The 13,047-nt window shown below is 40.4% G+C and overlaps 1 protein-coding gene across 1 annotated transcript in view; it reads right to left on the bottom strand.

Moving 5' to 3' along the window:
- The window catches only part of SNX4 (sorting nexin 4), a 34,674-nt gene extending 21,627 nt beyond the window's left edge, over positions 1-13,047 (bottom strand). Inside the window, 5 exon segments of the mRNA XM_082483656.1 lie at positions 756-905; positions 982-1,120; positions 11,668-11,783; positions 12,855-12,983; positions 12,985-13,047. Of these exon segments, the coding sequence (XP_082339782.1) occupies positions 756-905; positions 982-1,120; positions 11,668-11,783; positions 12,855-12,983; positions 12,985-13,032 (582 nt within the window). The 5' untranslated portion in view covers positions 13,033-13,047.

The raw sequence follows: 13,047 nt of genomic DNA, 5'->3' as shown, positions 1-13,047 counted from the left end.
CAGCTCCACAGACCTGTGCAGCTTGAGGCAGCATGCATACAGGGAACAACTGATGTGATCAGTTTACAGTGCACACACAGTCACCTCGCTCACGTGTAGTGGTTGTAGCGTCCGCTGCTTTCAGTTCCCATGCACTGGTTCATCTACACGCTATACTGTGCTGCTGTAAACAAGTCAGCTCAGTCCACTACTTGGCAATCTCTGATCAAAGCACAGAACAAAGAAATGCCTAACATCTCCTGAAGTTGAAAACTACAGAATGCAACGCTTTAGCTGACAATCAGCTAAATCACAAACTTCTGTTATAACGTATGAATGGATCATGATTCAAGCTACAACGCTAAAGAAACCATGGCTATCCAAAAAGTAAATTGGAAGCTAGCACTGTCTCTGCAGCCAGCAGTATAGCATGCTAGCTATTTCAGCTCTAGTCCTAGGGAAGCTTTCCCAACCAGCACACATTAAGCTCCCAATATGCTGCTCCAAAGAGGCAGAAATTCTCTCTTAGGAGCCTTAAAACCAGACTGGAAAAAAAGCCATAAGGTACATTAGACGGCCAGCTGTACAACTGCAGTGGGCTGTTAAGAAGCTTTTACACAGACACCCTTTTTCCACCTTAAGTTTATTCACGTTGTCCATCTTTCTCCTAGACAGAGCAAGCTATGGGTCAATGGGAGGGAAGAATAGCAAAGGACATCACCTTAAAAGAATAATTACTAAAGAATGTATTTAGAAAGCACATCACTGTACTATACCTGTGTTAAAAACGAAAAAAAGATTTTGTCTTGGCAAAGAACAGGATGTGAAGCCACACGTAACAAGAAGTTTTCCAAACCAATTCTTCTTCTTTCCACAAAATCTGGATCCATATTATCTGCTGACAGCTTATGCCAAACAAAGTCAGCCTATTCAAACAGAAGAGTGTTAATAGTAAATAAGTAACAAACAATACAAAGCAAGCTGCAGCCTCGGCTTCCTTACCCTTTTTTCTGGCAAAGGCGGAACAACAATATGTGGATAGGTAACTGACAAATAATTCCTCAACAACTCAAATTCACTGTAACGTCTCCACAGGGAGTCCACTGGCGCACACTGTCCCTCACTCTGGGACTCAACAGCTCTGAAAGATAAAATAGCAAATTTGAGCATTAATAAGCTATTGCCTTCTCCCTCATACAATCAGGGCAACTACAGCAAAGGCCCTAAAAATAGTTACCCAGTAATTATTACTGCATAACTTGCCCATAATCAAAAATAACCTTAATTAATTTCATGTCTACAGACTTCATTTAAAAATATTTAAAATTTCTGCCTGATATCACTCAAATTTTCTCTCATGCCAGGAACACAGGAGAAGTCAATGCATTTTCATCACACCACAAACAGGTAGAACACAGTCAAGTAAATAGTCACACAAGTGACTTAGTTCATATTTCTCTTGGAACAGTGTTAGGCTCCAAGCCAGCATGATTTCATGAGCAGCTGAAGGATACAGGGTATTACAAGAAGGAATTTACTATTCAATGGGAAAGTCTTCACTTCAGAGGATAAAAATTGTCTTGCCTGCAACAACTAGAATAGTTAATATTTTAAAAGTTATATTTTAAAGAATTTTTAAAGGATATTTTTAGAAAAATGTAGCAAATTTCAAAGCACTTCTTTTTTTGTTCAAAGTAACATCTTTTTATATTTAAGGAGTAAGGATACATAGTCTAACAAACTAGCTAAAGATAGTATAAACAGATACAAAATTGATGCGCCTAAAAAATTTGTTGAAAACTTAAAGCCAACATCACCTAGCAAGGGCTTAAAGGATTTTATGTTACTATAAAGGGAGAAATCATGGAATATTATAGGATTGAAAAGTGACATAAAAACTTGAAAAAAAAATAATCCTTCATACAAGACATTTAGAGAAACAGAAATACTTTACAATATCATAAAATAAGCATCAGATCAGTAACACTTCTTGGCAGCCAGCACGTGCCAGAATAAACACATAGAGAGAGGCTTCAGACACGGCACTTAACAGAAACCAGTGATGTCTATGTCTACCTTGGTTCTTAACTATAGTGACTAATTAGCATACAAAGCACTGGCATAAACCTACATGAAAAAAAATTATGAGATTATCAAAGAATAGTTGAGGTTGGAAGGGACTCTGCAGGTCTGTAGTCCAACTCCCTTGCTCAAAGCAGGTTGCTCAGAGCCACATCCAGTTGGGTTTTGAATACCTCCAAGGACAGAGACTACCACCACACAGGGCAACCCATTCCCACATTCGACCACCCTCACAGTAAAGAAGTTTTCTTACATTTAAGCGGAATTTCCTATGTTTGAATTTGTGGCTGCTGACACTTGTTCTCTCTCCGTGCATCACAGAAAAATGTCTAACTCCATCTTCTTCACCTCCCCCACCACATATTGATATATGTTGCCAAGATCCCCCAAGCTGCCTCTTTCAGAGGCTGAACAACCCCATCTCCCCTCAGTCTCTCCCTGCAGGTCAGATGCTCCAAGCCCACAATCATCTTGATGTCCCTTCACTGGGCCATGAAGGGCTTCAGTATGTCCACATCCTTCTTGTGCTGGGGAGCCCAGAACTGGGCACAGCAAGTTATGAACTACAAGTACTTACTCATATGGTACTCAATAGAATAGGGTATTACGTTATTTCTTCCAGCAGAATTCAGGCTATACAGTTCTTGAATTCATAACAACTTTCTGGAGCAAAGTTTTAAAGACAGCTAAATAGCACACAAATTATTTACTTTAAGCTATTCTTAAGCCACAAGTTGGATTTCTAATGACACTACTGAAAAACCATCAAACAATCCCACTCCAGAGCAGCCCCAATTATTTGATACACTTAAAATACAAGAAGCCTTTGTCATCCATTTCTGACCTCTCATTAGAGAGGAACAGCCCTGCTATATCCTCTCCTCCAGCATGGTTACATCTTGAGGTTGAAGTAATGTAATTCAGAATTATGCAAAAGGATTTTTTTAAGTGAGTAAGGAAGAACATTTTCTTTATATCTAGCCTTGCCTTGTAGAAAGGACATTTATTCCAGGTGACCGAATTTTTAGAAAAAAAAAAAAAAAAAAATCACAAGGACAAAGAAAAAAGGATGTATTCATAATCATTCAGTGCAAACTCCTGCAGATTAAAACTGTTTGAGGCCAACTAAAGAAAAAAAGGTAAGCACACTGCTGACAGCCACTAAATCGTACTGCCACCATCCCACAGAATTCTTCCTTATTAGAGTATTCAGATTCAACGAAGTTGCAACTGCAACCGCAGAGTTTTGAAGAGGGTAAACTCAGCATAGCGCAGGGCTGCCAGGCTGCGCAGCATTCCTCCCTACACAAACACTGCACAACTTAAACATTTCAAGAACACTTCAGCTAAAAGCAAGTATCTAGTGATTGCTGAGTTGGAGGTAAATTTAAATAGATGAAGAATTAAGCTACTATGGCCTGGAAAATTCGTTGTTTAGTTGAAAGCTGAAGGCACAAACCTCACTTCCCTAAAGGAGAATCTCCCAGCAGGGTTTGGTAAACAATCTGGCCATTCAAGACACTCACACAGAAGTGCTTGAGAACTAGGGATCCTTTTAATCTCCAGCTTCAGCAGCTATCAGCCAGTTGCACTGACTTACACCACAGGTTTCAAGAGCTCTACTTCTGTATGGGTTACTATGAACTCTTAAGCAAGGCTGCCACCATCAATACACCATAGGATTACGAGGATCCTGTCTGAGAACACACTGCACAAACAAACATGTATAAGGAGACAAGAAAAAACACAGGCCGGCACTGCCCCAAGAACCAAGCCACATCCCAGGAGGACTCATCTGTGCTGCAGATACAGCCACTGCTGCGCCAGCAGTAAAGCACCAGAGACTCACCTAGAGCTAGGCAGACACATTGCACAGAGCAAAGCAGACTGCAACCATCCTTACTCTAAAGGCAGGAAGATTACAGATCCAGATCTGGAACAAGAAATTCTCCGTAATATAAGAAGAAAAACCCTGCAGGATGCATTTGGTCCATTGCTATTAAGCGTCTCTGTCACTCCTATGCATAACTATTTCCTGACCACACCAAATGCAACCCTGGGGTTGGCACAGGAGGCGCGTTTAACCAGCTCTTCTTTCCAGTTTTGATTTTTCTGTAATAGGAGAGTTTCATTATTCATTTTTTTTTTAATTTAACTGAAGTTTAAGACTGACTGCATCACCTCGTAACTAGAGGCAAGCTAGGTGTGCACACACTACTGACAGTTTATGGCAGCCTAACAAGTTTCAGACATACACTAGAGTTACAGAGGTTTAAGAAGTTACCACCAAAGGCAAACTGTAAGAAGAACAGTTCACTTTATTTTTTAAATATCATACTTATTTTTCTTGTCAATATGAGGCCCTAAGGAAAAGTACTGCTAGCCACAATTATTTTTTTTTTTATCTCCACTTAACTTAATCTATGGGCTTATACTGCCACCGGCAACTGCAAATAAAGTTTTCCACCTCCTGAATACAAAGTACTTGGAAAAGTTCATCTGGCTGTTTCATTTCCATACAGCATGTACTTAAGTGCTATCTTCTTCCTCTAACCAAATCAATTCCCAATGCAGTGCAAGTCTGATCTTGTATTTATCACTTTCTGAATAGCCTATGGCATCAATGAGGTCAGTACAGAGAACAATGAAAAGGAGTTTATCTTTCAAGGAAGTTTCTGGTCCAGACATTCCTACTCCATTTTCAAGTGCACTTCTGTAGAAATCCAACTTCACAAGATGTAAGAAAAGAACCATCCCGAATTTTGGTAGTATGCATTTATAAGTGGCCTCAATATAGCACTCTCCTATCAAATACAAGCACAGTAATGTACATTACTAGTATAAAGTTAGGTAGCTTGTCTTCCATAGTTGATCCGCCTTAACTCATCCTGCTCTGGCTTGCCATTCCTCTACACACCCACTTTTGCCAAGTCAGCTTTATTTCGTAGAAGCTGATCTGCATTTTTCTTAGAACTCCTAATTCCTGCAGTCAAGAGAGTCACATTATCATTTAATAAGTTTCAATAGTTTTAACACCACTAGTGTGAGAAAGTTTGCTCTTCTACAAACTAACAAGAGAAAAAGAAATTAAATCAAGAGTGACTTCATAGCTTCAAGTCTGTTTGGGGAACTACATATATTCTACTGCAGTATGGACTACAGGTTAGAAGAGAATGCACTTACATTTCACATTCCTATCCTACAAATATTGAAGGAAGGCAAAATACACCAATAAGATCATCACGTATTCTAATAGTGAATTATTTGTAAGGGTTCAGGTCAACACACTATCGGTAAGATGCCATTGTAAGAGATCACAGCCTTCTGACAAGACAACGTTCCAGTGTAAATTACACTCTTAATGCTTCATGACTGTTTTGCAGAGTTGATTATAAACTAATAGCAGCAAAGACCACATGAAGACTTAACTGTGCAAAAAAATTCTCAACTTGCTTGCTATATCAGCTTTGCATTTTTCAGAATTATTATATTTAAATATATATTATTATAGTCTAAAAAAAAAAAACACAATCAGAGTAGTAATATTTCACTACACACACACACACAAATATCTAGCAGAAAATTAAACAGGAACCAGAATTTTTAAGAAGTCGTCTAGGAGTGGAGCACTTCAACAGAGAAGGACCACAGCTTTATAGAGAAGCCTAGTCCTAGGTCAGAACAAATCACCGCTACCCCAGGACAGAGATGCAGGCATCCTGTTACTTAAAGTTTTCTGTCCACAAGGGGCCTCAAGAACTCAAGAAGGAAGGAAGCAGACTGCCAGACCAGATCATGCCACTCACCACATCTTCCCTGTCCACACTGCAGAAATTAAGGAAATTTACTAGATCTAAAGCCTACTGCCAATTTATTCCAACAAAGCAGATCTATAGACAACAGACTACATTTCCCTAAGTCAAAGTTAATCAAGCTTTGCAACCCTTATGAGAGACATGCAAGCCTCACGTTATACCCTGAAGAAAAATGTTAAATTACTACTAGAGAACCTTGAAGGTCAAACCTGCCTGCACAGTTTGTTCTTTTTTAAATAGGCAGCATCTAATACAGCCTCCTCAATGTCATCTGTGTTAAGCAAGCCTGATGTTATTTCTCTTATCAGATCATACTTACTTCCTTTATTCTAACACGCATTTACTCTCACTGTCTTGGAAGTGTGAATGCTGCCTTTCTTGGTTTTGTTGCGTTTATATAACACAGTTCTTGGTTTGGGTGAAAAGCAGTTAAAAGACAATAGGTAAAGCAAGCAAGTGTTGCAGCAAAACAGGTAGACAGACACTTGTCCAGAGAAGTATCTGGATGGTTTCTTTTGCCCAACATCCAACTGCAAAAAGCTGCACCCTACCAGTTGGGCCTCAGCAAGAGTCTGCCACCACATTGCCTCTTCTCTGCAGGATGGACATCCCTGCTGCCTCTGCCACTAGCCACACCTGCTCTAGTCGGTTTGTTTTGATTGTTTGGGTTTTCTTTGTTTGTTTGGAGTTTTGGTGGGTTTTTTTGCTTCTTTGGGGTTTTGGTGGGTTTGGTTTGGTTTTTGTTGTGGGTTTTTTTCCCCCCCAAACAGGCTGTGAAACATCAGTTTTGCGACTTTTAGTGACTGGAAGGGCAAGACAACATTTCAAGAGGGCAGCTGAGTAGCACCCAACAAAGCAGCAATGCTTTTCAAGTTAACCTATTTGAATAAATTTAAGACACATTTTGATATTATTAATACTAGTTTAAGATTCTCCCTTCCACCCAGGCTTTGATAAAGTAAAAGCCGACAGATTCTGCTCCCTAGAAAGAGCAAAGCTGTGGTGGGAAAGTACTGTACAGCCCTCAATGATAAGCCTGCATCCACACCACTGTCCTTTAAACGAGGTAGTAAGTATTTGAAACTGCATGGATGGGACAGGCAAATAAGATGAGAGAATTTTTTTTTTTTTAATCACACCAAAAATGTCTCCACCTGGTTACATATGAGACCATAAAATATCACCAATTACAAGAGCATTTCTCCCCAGGAACCCCGTTCCTGAAAGGAAGTAGAAATCCACAAAGGTACTCATTACACTTAATACCTTCATTACCATCTAATTTTTTAGACCACATTATGAACTCCACCATTAAATGCAAGGATTGCAGAGCAGTTTCAATTAAGATTATAATCACTTGTTGACATTCAGTCAAACTTCTCAATTTGTTTTGGTTTTCAAAACACAATATAATACTTGTACAGTCTTCAGGCAGGAAAACCATATGTTTCCCCTCTAAGTACAGTTTTAACAATGCATGTTATTCATTGAATGAACCAACCTGCCTGAAAAAAAATTAAAAGACAAAATCGAAACCTTCAGCTTTTACGTTCATAACTGATGTTATCATAAGCTATTAGAAGATTACATTACTCCAAAAGTCACGTTCATTTGCCTTAATTCAAAGTGCCAATGTGAAAACTTTAGTCCATCTAATTAACCTCTTCCCGTTTCCCATTTAAAACTAATTACCTTAAACGAGCCATTAAACAATTCTGAATGCAATAAAAAGAGGAATGGCTGCAAAATATTAAACTCATGTATTTCCTTCTCGCCTGATTTATTTCCTTGTAAAAGCAATCACCTCTTCAATCGCAGAAACAGTAACTTCGCTTTCAGCCTTTGACCTTTCAGTGTAGAAGTGACACTTCCACTCCCCTACAGCAGACAAGGTTCACTCTCTGTGTAGAGGAATATCATTTCAGGCGGCTGGGCAACTTTTTCCAGTAGCTATTAAGAAACGGTCTCTGTATTTAGGCCTCTCAACAGACAGAAGAGCAATCATTACAGATCAACTACGTACTTTGTAAACCACCAGAAGTTACCTGGCAAGCTGTATAACAAAGAGGCAGTTCTCTTGTCAGAGGATTTTCACAGCCAGGTGATTTTTATTTATTTTTTTTTTTTTTTTTTAACACTGTCACCTAAACAGTTTGCCATATTTAACTAAAACATACAACCACCTAGCAGGTTTATGACTCATAGTATCAAGTAAGTACAAATCAGCAGTAAAGTAAGTTTTCAACTCCTCCATCTTTCACCTCCTGGTTCTCCCCTGTTTAAAGCTCGTGCTGGATTCAGACTTTCCTCCTTTCCCCCCCCACCCCAATACCTCCTTTGGAGAGAACAGATGAGTCTTCCTGACTCTCAATCACCAAAATCCGCATTTTGTTGTTTTATCAGAAGACAGCATACCCCTGCAGGCATTTGTTCTGTGCCTTTCCCTAGGAAATGCATGCCTGGGCTCTTCGCCTAGCCCAAGGTGGAATGGAAGACTTTGGGAAAGGAACTCAAACACAACATAACAAAGGAAAAACAAAAAAAAAAAGTCCCATGGTGCAGCATTGTTACCACTGAACTGTGACCTGGCTGGCTACTGATTTCCAAGTTCATTTCTCTCACAGAAACTTTCTTTAGAAGTCCTTACACTTTGGATGGGTCTGAGGTCTTAAGGGAGAAGCAGGTATCACTCATATCCCAATTTAACCAATGGAAAACTTTCCAAATACTGAAAGCAGAAATAAGATTAATAACTTCCCCAGCCATACTGGGGGAGTAACAGCCAAATATAGAGAGCCACCTTGTCAAATTACTTGAAAAGGAAGTAGACTAGTAGGGCTGGAAACCAGGGATCCAGCTAATAAGTAGTCAGCTACCAGGCTGTGCAAAGTTGTGTTACTTTTTCTTAAGCCACATCTAAAAAAAAAAAAAAAAAAAAAAAAAACCACAAAAAAAAAAAAAACCAACAGGCTCTAGTCATCATACTGTGTGACCAGGAGGACCAAGATAGAGATCTGAGAGTCAGCAGGGACAGAAGCAAAAGTTTACTAAATGGAACTGTCCTCCTACTACAGAAGGAATGGTTTACTTTGAAGGAGAACAGGGAAAAAAGGCACCACTGTATGTACTATAATTAAAAGTCCATCAACACAGAGCACTTAGAGGTGCTCTGCATTCCAATTAACTTTCAGCTCTGACATGGAAAACAGAGGGTACAAGACCAAGTCAAATTCTGGATTTTATACTATCTCAGTTCTTGTAGTTTCATGCAGATTCTGGTACAAGACACAGCTGTCGAAATTTCTAAAAAGCAAGCAAGTCTGAATTTAAGTGAGGTCATGTATATTTGCAATTTCCCTTATAGAAAGCAAGTGACATGCTGAGCACCTACACCTCAAGAAGGAATATTTAGATACACATCTTAATTATAAGAATTTGTATTTGCCTTAATACCGTTACCCAGAAAGAGGTGGAAGTGTTCATCTGTTCTCACAGGGAGAATATAAAAACTAAGTTATTTTTAAACAACTGTATAGTTTAATGGGAGCTGTGAAACAAACTGACTCCAAGACTAATTGAATGGAAATAGCTCACCACAAAAATCTACTTAGCTAATGCAGAAAGGGGTAAACCAAGAACAAAGGAGATGCTTTCAGGAGGTACGACCCTTGAAATTTGCTGAGGCTCTGCAGTCTACAGCAGCAGAGTTTGTTTTGTCTCAAAGAAAGAGATCTATGTGGAGGTGTAATATCACTTAAAAAAAAAAAAGGCAAACAGAAGTCACATGAAGTATGAGAACAGTAATAAAACTTTTCATTTTGATAAGAAAAAGGAAGCAACACCATCACTTGCATTTTGAAAACAGTTTCATCAGCACTAGTGAAACTAAGGTGTTAAAAGTTTAGGTACTCAGCTCCTGTTCAGTAACAAATATACAGTGGTTGTAATTGCATCCATCTTGTGTCTCTTATTCACCCAGATGCATGCAATTCCTCAATTCAAATTGAAATTAAATCCTAGATAGCAGTAACAGTGGAACCTCAGTTCACATAAATGTAATGCAACTATTAAGTGGTCTTCCTTTTATATTATTATAAACTGAGTTTTATTCTTCAGCTACAAAATATCCTATTACCCACAGACAAATTGCTGTGAAGCCCACCTACAGCTACAGGCTCAGCTGGAAACACATTTAATAGCCAGCAATTATATTTATGCAAGAAATTTTGCCTTCTCAGCAAAAGGAATAGAGAACCTATTTTATTAGACATGTGACAAACCCACATTTTCAATAGTTCTGTGACAAACATGTAATTGGTCTTCGTATTTGCTGACCACAGAATAAAATAAATCTCAATGAAAGAAAGCAATCTGGGCAGCAAAACACAGTTTTGCCAGTATGGAAGAACCACTGGGAAAGACCAGCAGGAGTGAGTCTAAAGTAATGTAGGGATGACTGGGTAAGGAGATGCAGTCATTACATTCTGGGGCTGCATAAAGATGCCCCCAGAGTACACTTCACATAACAGTTAGACATTAATGATTCCAATTTTCTTCTCTTTTCCTTAAAAAATATCATTACAAGAAAAATAACATTACTTATGTGAGAAGATGTGATCGTTAATATCAATACACTGTAAACGTATTTTTTCAAACATCTGACCAACTGCCAGAGAGCTACAATATTTGAAAAGTATAACATACGTCTATTTTGGATTTTATTCGTAAAGTTTAGCAAAATATAGTAAATGTATCCCCATAGGTCTGCAATTAGTATGACTGGTGTGTCCTTTCACCAATGAAACAAGTTAAGAAGCTTTTTAACTAGTAACTGGAAGACTTATGTGATAGTATTACAATTTGAACTCTCCAGTGCCTTTGCAAAATGCAACTGCTTTGTTTCAGAAGGTTTTATCTGTACAGCAGATCATTCCCAAGGCAAGGCCCAAAGGTTAAAACTGTTAATATAAAGAAGAGAGAGACAAAACTCCTAATAAATCTAATTTTGAAATTCTTGCTTCAGCTGAGTAACATGATCCTGCATAATAAGAGTCATCTGTGACTGTTTGGGAAGTAACTATAAGTTACAAGGTATTTTAAAGCCTTGTTCGCTACTCAATACTTAAAATGGCAAGTTGTCTTTGTGGTACCAAGTATGTTTACCATACCGGTATTATTAATCTTGCCAACACAAGAAGACTGAAAGCAGTAAGTTATCCAGTGAAAGTCCAAGCTACTATAAAGGAAGGAAACAGTTAATTAACCCTAACCCTTAGAGCATCTACAATGAGTATGCGGTGATCAGATCAAGCAAAACAGTTTCAAATACTAGTGGAGCAGTAAATTTTGGCTACGTGACATAAGTCATGAGACTTCTTTATTTTCTTGTGATCCCAAACAAGCCTAACCATTACTTTAGACCACAATGCACAACCTCTCTCACATACCAGCTGCACGTACAACCTTACATATATGTATACAAACTTATCCAACCTGTGTCTAAGAAATAACCAAGCAGTTGTTGGCATATTAAAGCAACATCTTCCACTAGCTCCAAATGAAGAGTTACAGTACACAGTTACACAACACCAGCATAAATACTGACTTGGAGATCAGATGCCAAGTTTTCCTGGGAAAAGATCCTCCAGAATAGGCTGATAATCACATAACAAATCATAAACAAACTAAATCCTCTCACCAACTGTACCTTAATATTTTTGGGGGAAAGGAGAGAGAACCTGTTTAGAATGGCACATCCACATACTCTTGAGAGTAAGCTCTCATCACCCACCTTGTCTCAATGAGGTAAGCAGTGTATGTTTCTTGCATGTTCATGGCATTCCTCCCAGTCCGTTTTTCAGCTTCCGAAACAGTGATTTCCATTTTTTTTGCCAAACAGTCTTCCATCTTTTTAGAGGAGGAAAATAAAGATTCATGTAACATTAGCCACACAAGGCAAAGGCTACTAACCCTGCCTCCCCTTCTCTCACACCACATTTGTTCAAATAAGACAGGTCTCTGTAGGATAAAGGTTTTGGCAGGGCTTCATTTTATACCCATGTTCTGCATAACATTTACAAATGAAAACTGAAAAACTGCTTTGGGGAAAAAAAAAAAAGTCCACAAATAGACAACTTTGGATACCAAAACGAACCAGGAAGACACAGAAAGAAGAAATATTTTTCCTTACAGGTAACAAAGTAACTTTGTTACCTGTAAGGAAAAATATTTTTTGTTTTTGTTTTATTTTTAAAAATAAAGAAAAAAATCCCTGCACTTTCTACCCAAACACTTCCCAAATAGCAGTGAATTCCTCCTCAGGACACCTGGGACACACGTAACCACCTCTCCCCTTTCACAGGAAACAGAATACATCCGGACCAAGATGTTTTTCTTTTAATCTCTCAGAGGAGGATCGTTATCTTTTACACATTGTCGGGCATAAGTCAGTCAGGAGCACAGGCCCACCCTGGAAAGGCAGAGCTCTAGGACCCTCCAGCTGAATTCAGCAGGGAGGGGGGTTTACTTGTGAAACTTAGGGGAGGGAGGGACACACCAAATTCAGAAATTAATAATAATATGTCACAAGGAACAAGGGCTGACAGCACGCAAAGCCCTCCAACAGCGGCCAGAGAGAGACTGGAAGGAGGATAACCCCACTGCTTGGAGGGACGGGCTGCGCTGCACAGCTCAACCCCGGGCTCCCCCGTGCAGGGGCTTGGCCCCGGGCAGGCAGAAGGAAGGTTCGTCCCATCTGTAGCCCTTTCCCACCACCGCCCGGCCCCGGCCTCCCCGCCCCGGCCTCCCCGCGCCGGCCGAGCTCCCCGCCCCTCCCCGCGGCCGGGCCGGCGGCGCGGCGGCCGGGCAGCGCGCTCAGGAAAGCCCGGTGCTCGGCCCCGGCGGAGTAGGCCGTACCGAGGCCGGCGGCCCGCGGGAGGCGCGCCGCCCCGCCGCCGCCGCCACCCCCCGCACCCTCACCGTGGCCGCCGCGGCTTCGGGCTGCTCCGGAGGCGGGAAGCCGCTGCGGGGCGCGGCGCCGCCGTCCTCCTCCGGGCGGCTATCGCTCGGCTCGGCCTCCGCGCTCTCCATGGGTATAAGGGGTTCGGTCGCCTCCCTCCGCGCAGGCGCTGAGGCCGGCTCCGGCGGGCAAACTCATCGCAGGTCCTAGAGC

Source organism: Vanellus vanellus (genome assembly GCF_965231255.1).
Source record: "Vanellus vanellus genome assembly, chromosome: 5".
Taxonomy (NCBI): Eukaryota; Metazoa; Chordata; class Aves; order Charadriiformes; family Charadriidae; genus Vanellus; species Vanellus vanellus.
This window is presented reverse-complemented; position numbering and strand designations above follow the sequence as displayed.